The following is a 6,129-nucleotide window of genomic DNA, read 5'->3' on the forward strand; positions in this document are numbered from 1 at the left end:
TAGCTTTCAAGAATCTTTATTGAACTTGTTTAGTATCGTGCTCACATCTGGAGGAGCCAGTGTGAGGCGCTGTGCCCACCGCCAACAGGGAAGACCCCAGCTGGCAGGCCCTGCCCCGCACATCTGGGGAGACTTCATTTCTTCCGGGGTTGCTTATCGGGGAAGCCTTCGAAGAACTCGTTGCACATCATGGCGATGCAGGACAGGAAGACGCAGTACTCCTGGAAGTCCACCTCGTTGTCCTTGTTGCTGTCTAGGTTGCTCATCAGCTTCTGGAATGCAGCTTCATCTGTCCTTTTCTGCAGGAAGAAAAGGCTGCGGGTAGAATCCAGAAGTCGGGGGAGCAGGGCGGGCGTGGGGGTGGCCAGAGCTAGGACTAGACCAGGTTTGCACCTCCAGATGGGAGACCAGGAAGGCTTAACCACTCCTTGGGTGGCCCAGCTTTGGACCTCTAGCCCTGGGGGCTAGGCTAGGGCTGGAGGAAGGCCATCCCTCAGGCAAAGAGTACCTGGGTACAACTGGATAAAGGGGACCACAGCATCTTCTGCCAAGGTCATTTTAAGAATCCCATTAGACAATGGTCATGAAAGCAATGTATAAACTGCATAAGGGTTGATACAGATGGCATCTGTGATTGCTCAGGGGAAGTCTGTAGGTGTATGAGGGTCTCCATAACTGTATCTTCACATCCACAAGCCAAATAGAAACTCAAAAATGGTTTGGGGTTGAGGGGATAAATTAGGAATGAGATTAACAGAAACACACTACACGCTATATATAAAATAGATATGCAACAAGGATTTACTATATAACATAGGGAACTATATTCAATATATTGTAATAAACTATAATGGAAAAGAACCTGAAAAAATATATATGTGTATATATAACTGAATCGCTTTGCTGTACACCTGAAACTAACACAACGTTGTAAATTAACTATACTTCAATTTAAAAAAAGAAGACACACAATTTTCATACAATCATAAAAAAAAAAAATCGTTCATTGCTGTAGTGATGGCAAGCGTCGGAATGTCCTGGCTCATGGATCTCGGCTTTATACACTGACTACCTTGGGAAGTTACGTAGCCTCTCTGAGCTTCAGTTTGCCTCCAGTTAAGTTGTGCAAAGCACCTGGCAGAGTCTGACCCGTAGCCTACCGGCTCATTCTGAGCCAGCTTTCTGCAGAGAGCCAGGAAATGAGCAGTGGGTACTCACTGTGCTTCCACCCCAGGCAGACAGAGCAAGCTCTCTGCCCTGACTTGCCCGTCTCAGCAAGATGGCTGATCGACAGCTATAGATGCCAGCTGTAGCTAATGCTTCACAGAAAACAGGTGCCTCCCAGGCAGTATCACTCACCCCCAAGAAGCTGGGCAGCTCCCGGGTCAACAGCTCCTTTAGCTCAGACTTGTTGAGCTTGAACTTGTCACCCTCCTTGCCTGAGTACTTGTGGAAGGTGGACACCATCACATCGAGGGCCTTCTCCAGGGGGCACGTCATGCCGGCAGTCAGGATCTGGGGGCAGGGTCACAGAGACACCCTAATTTTCCCCATCCCACCCCCGGCTATGTATTCAGAATGCCCACCCTAATCCCATCCCTCAGGGAGCACTTGGTGAGACTCTGCTCCCACCATAGAGGCAGCCCAAAAAGTGGGGTTCGGCTCCTGGCAGATGGGTGTGCACAATGGGAAATCCGTGCTTGGGGCAGCAAACCCCTGCAGGGTCCGGGGCACAGGCTCTGGGTTTCGGGCAGCCAACTCCACAAGAGCGCTTTCTTCACCTCTCACTCTCAGTCCATTCACTCCCACGCTCAGTCCACAGCAGCCCCACCCCAACCCATTCTTCTCCCTCCAAGCGTTGGGCTGGGCCGTTGGGCTGGGCGAGGCTGCTGGAAGCCTGCCCAGGGCCCTGTAGCGGAAAAAAACAGTGGCCTAGTGCCTAGCGTGGGGAGGGGCAGGGTGAGGTGGCAGGGGCACAGATGCAGGAGGGATGGGGAGGTCACCCTCCCTTGGGCCAGGCTGCTGCATGCAGGGCAGAGCCCCCTAGAACACAACCAGACAAAAGCCCGCAGTCACCTTCTGCCTTCACTGTGCTTCCTACACGCTGTGAGTGTGCACGCATAGGCTAGGGCAACCCAGCAAACACAAGCCAACATGCATACCCACCAGTCACACGCACCCCAAAACATACTACAGCAACAACGCGTGAAAGCCCCAGCATCACAGGACGGCTCCGATAGCTCCCCCTCAGCCACCTGCACACTTTTTGTTTTTTCTCTCTCTTGCATGCACACATACGTGCACGTGCACACACACGCATCCCGCCCCAGAGCCTCCACATCAGAATCTCACATCTGGACCCACTTAGCACATCTGGCCCCCACCAGCCTCCCCTGCCCCTGCCCCAGCCTCAGCCTGACACCCCTTGCACACCACTTGCGTGCCAGTCAGGCGACCACAACTCACCAGTCCAAGAGAGAAGAAGTGCTGAGGAGGGAGGGTTGGAGAGAGAGGAAGAGTGGGGGAAGCCCAGCAGTCTGACCTATTTATACCCCTGGCCAGGCCCTGCCCATGGCGGGATGGAGAAGAGCGGGAGACAACCCTCCTATCCTGGGCCGATGTGGTAAAGGCTACGGGCCCCTCCACCAGCCAGCCTGCAAACGCAGCTTCCTGCTGTGGGCAGGCACACATGGACAATGGGAGAGCCCCAGTGGGCACAGGCAGGGGCCTCAGTGGGTGGGTGTGCGCAGCTCAGCTTGAGTTTTAGGGAGCTGGGGGAAGGGCAGGCTGTGCCTGGGGCATGAGGGACAGGGAGGGCGTGGTCCCACTGGGCAGCCGGCATAGAGGAAAGGGGATTCAGGGGTGGGGGGTGACAGGTGGGAGGTTGTCCTGGAATGGGGTTGCCCTGGAACACAGGGAGGGGACCCCAGGTTCAGTGCTGGGGACAGCTCACACTGCCCTTCTCCCCTCCCAAGGGGGCTTTCTACCATGCTGAGTGAGGCCCAGGACAGGAACCGGGGGGTCTGGGAGGAGGAACGGGCTACCACCCAAAGGAGGCGTTGGGACCCCCACAGACACATCCGTGGAGAAAGGACCTGGATGAGGGAGTGATGGAATGGGGAGGGGGCGTCAGGCCTCGGGTCTCAGGGATCCACTGAAGGGACCACGAGCACATGGGAAAGCGGAGGGTGTCAGGAGGGGCGTCAGGAAGGAAGAGGGCAGGTTGCGGCGGAAAGGTCGAGGTGACACAGCACAGAATGGGGGAGGCAGGGGTCAGGGGAACTTCTCAGGGTAGGCGATGAACTCAGGGATTGAGAGAGGGTCAGGAGAGGGGATGTGGAGCCCCTCAGGTGGCTGTGGCTTCAGGGAGGGGGTCGGCCTGTAGGTCTCCCCTTCCCCCTCCAATGTAGGGCACCCCCTACATCAGGGAGAAACACCCTAGTCGGACCTCAGACACCTTAATCCTATTAGTACTGCACTCTGGGCTCCCATAGCTCCAGGCAGGGAACAGACCCACCCCCTCCACTACGGCCCTGCCCTCCCCTCAGAACATCCTGTCCAGTGGGCTGAGTTCCATCCCCTCTCACCCTCCTTGACAGCCCGAGGGAGCTTCTTTTTTTAAAAAAACGATATTTATTTACTTATTTATTTATTTAGGCTGCACCGGGTCTTAGTTGCGGCACGCGGGATCTAGTTCCCTGACCAGGGATCAAACCTAGGGCCCCTGCATTGGGGGTGCGGAGTCTTAACCACTGGACCACCAAGGAAGTCCCCAAGTGAGCTTCTCCTTCAGAGACTCCCCAGAGAGAGAGAGAGAGAGAGAGAGAGAGAGAGAGACCCACACACACACCAGCCTCCCATGGACATTGTGCCAGTGTTGACCCCACCCGCTCCTGCAGGACCTTAAGACCATTTCATTTCCGCGAGGTCTGAAAGCGCCCTCAGCCTCCTGTCCTCCAGTGGAAAAGGCCAGAGGTGAGTGAAGCCTCAGCGGGACTCTGTTCCCAGGCCCCGGCTGTCCTCTCAGAAGAACCAAACCGAGCCAAGGGATGCCAGTTCTTTATTAGGAGCAAAATAGGCCCTTTCCCACCGTGGTCTCCTTCCCGCACACGCTCTGCTGGGCCTTGACAGCCTTCGTCCATCATGGGCCACAGTGGGGAGTCAGCAGCTGGCTGTTCTACAGGTCACTAGCTGTGATCCCGGGGAAGGTCCCCTCGCGTCTCCTGGACTCATGGGTAAAAGGGGTTAACATACCAGGGGCAAACCTGGGAGATTCTAGATGGAGGGGACAAGGGAGGGGGGAGAGGGGAGAGCTGACATGCCCAGGATGACCTCAGGGCAGAGATGGAGCAGGTCCAGAGCAGACCCAGACCCTTACCCTCCGATGGCAGCCCCGCCCATTACTGGGAGCAGTGGGGGCCCAGGGCGCAGTCCTTGAAGTACTCGTGGCAGCAGGCGCAGAGGCAGGCAAGTAGGCACGTGTACTCCACAAAGTCCACCTCGCAATCCTTGCTGGTGTCCAGGACACTCATGAACTTATTGTGGTCACACTCCCGAAGCTCTGTCTGTGCAGGGCGGGGATGGCAGGCTGAGGAGGGCAGAACAGCCTGGTGCGCGCATCCCGCTTCTCTCCCTCCCCTCCTGGGGGGTCCTAGCCATCCCAACCCACACCCCTCTGGGGGCCAGCCTCAGCCTCCCTGTTCTGACCATTCACCGGTGTCAATCCCCCTCCCAAATCCTCTCTCTCAGATCATTTATGGAGCACCTACTACTTGCTACTGAGTGCCAATCCTGTGTCAGGGGTTCTTCACAGAGCTCTCACTCAGTCCTCCCAACAGCTGGGCCAGGCAGCCCTTGAGATGATCATCCTCCCTCTTTGCAGATGAGGAAACTGAGATTCCTGCTGTGCCCATCCCCCTCCCAGCATCCCCTCCCCACAGTCTAGCTTCCACCCCCTTGCTGTCCAATTCTCAGAGCTCATCTCCAGGTGTCTCTTTGCAGAATCCGAGCAGTGCTTCCCATGGGGGCTCACCCCAGGTGCTCACCGGGGTCCAGGTGGGCAGCTCCTTCTCTAGCAGTTCCTTGAGCTCTGCCTGGCAGAGCTTTACTTGTCTCCACAGGGCCCTCAATATTCCTGGAAGGTGCACACAGTAGCAGCCACCGCCTGCTCCAGGGTCGCCATCCTCACTGTCACAGAAGAACAAGGGTGTGACTCACGGCAGAGGCCAAGTCAGACCCCCTGCTCAACTCTGCCCTCCGTGCATCCCAGGGAATGCACCCAGACCTGACTTAATCCCCTGCAGCCTTCCCACCCCACAAGCTCCCCCTCTTCTGAGCAGCCCTCCCTGACTACACCAGACCCTCCTCATTTATTTCCCGACTGCCCCCCTATTTCTGGACAGAGGCCTCTTTTGCCCAACCTCACTGCAAACTCCTCAGGGAGAGGTACCCACCCTTTACCTGAACCCCGCACACTGGGGGTCCCTGAGGACTCCCTGATTCTCTCCACCTTTTCTCATCTGATGCCCAATCCAGCTCTGTAGCACCCTCTGAGACACAGCCCCCTGGCCCTAGAAGCCTCCTCCCCCTCAGGACCCCAGAGCTCCTGCACAAGGGAGCACCCTTGCCCCATGCTCCCGGCCTCAGGCCCTTGGCGAAGCTGGACCTTCTCAGGGAGAGTCAGGTCTCAGAAGAACCTCCACCGCCTCACCACGACCCCATCACCATCCCACCTTCGTTGAACTCAGGGAAGCTGCAACCAAAGGAAAATCTGCGGCGACACTCTATGCCTCTGACTAGCTGTGCAGCAGAAGATGAGCCATTTACCCTGTCTGGGTCTCAGGTGCCTTATCTGTAAAATAGGGTTAATCCCCCCTCACAGGCCTAGTCAGGGACCTGAACCAGTTGGTCTCTGGAGACAGTGAGCTCAGGTATGTACCAATCTGTAATCTGCTCTCCCTGAGGCCATCCCCCTGACCTCTGGGGCTCTTGAGACAGAAGGCTCTGCAGAGGGGTACCCCATTCTGTTAGAGGGGAAGCCCTTCCCAGAATTTCTCACCCACCCCCATTCCACGGGACCCTCCCACCACCCTTCTGGGACATGCCTCCGGCCTGGAAAAATCCTAAGGC

The 6,129-nt window shown here is 56.8% G+C and overlaps 2 protein-coding genes across 3 annotated transcripts; both read right to left on the bottom strand.

The window, feature by feature from the left end:
- LOC307048417 (protein S100-A4) lies at positions 1-2,590 on the bottom strand. 2 transcript variants are annotated; one of them, XM_079697496.1, is made up of 3 exons: positions 2,467-2,590; positions 1,360-1,515; positions 1-299 (listed from the first exon to the last, which is right to left on the bottom strand). In XM_079697496.1, the coding sequence occupies exons 2-3, from the start codon at positions 1,498-1,500 to the stop codon at positions 135-137; spliced, it is 306 nt and encodes a 101-aa protein (XP_079553622.1). In that variant the 5' UTR covers positions 1,501-1,515; positions 2,467-2,590; the 3' UTR covers positions 1-134. The 2 variants fall into 2 exon arrangements, with proteins under 2 accessions (XP_079553622.1, XP_079553621.1); XM_079697495.1 differs by lacking the exon at positions 2,467-2,590.
- Positions 2,591-4,043: 1,453 nt separating this feature from the next.
- S100A3 (S100 calcium binding protein A3) lies at positions 4,044-5,810 on the bottom strand. The gene is given in 5 exon segments (XM_079697547.1): positions 4,044-4,565; positions 5,046-5,107; positions 5,110-5,125; positions 5,129-5,187; positions 5,733-5,810. Coding segments are annotated over 4 exon segments (297 nt in total). The 5' UTR covers positions 5,183-5,187; positions 5,733-5,810; the 3' UTR covers positions 4,044-4,400.
- Positions 5,811-6,129: the final 319 nt, after the last annotated feature.

The sequence above is a fragment of the Hyperoodon ampullatus genome (assembly GCF_949752795.1).
Source record: "Hyperoodon ampullatus genome assembly, chromosome: 2".
In the NCBI taxonomy this organism is placed as follows: domain Eukaryota; kingdom Metazoa; phylum Chordata; class Mammalia; order Artiodactyla; family Ziphiidae; genus Hyperoodon; species Hyperoodon ampullatus.

Excerpts from the sequence above, each read along its gene's own strand:
- LOC307048417 (XM_079697496.1), bottom strand. The coding sequence starts at position 1,500 with ATGACGTGCCCCCTGGAGAAGGCCCTCGATGTGATGGTGTCCACCTTC. Across the intron at positions 300-1,359 it reads AGCTGCCCAGCTTCTTGGGG|AAAAGGACAGATGAAGCTGC; the intron begins GTGAGTGATACT and ends TTCTTCCTGCAG.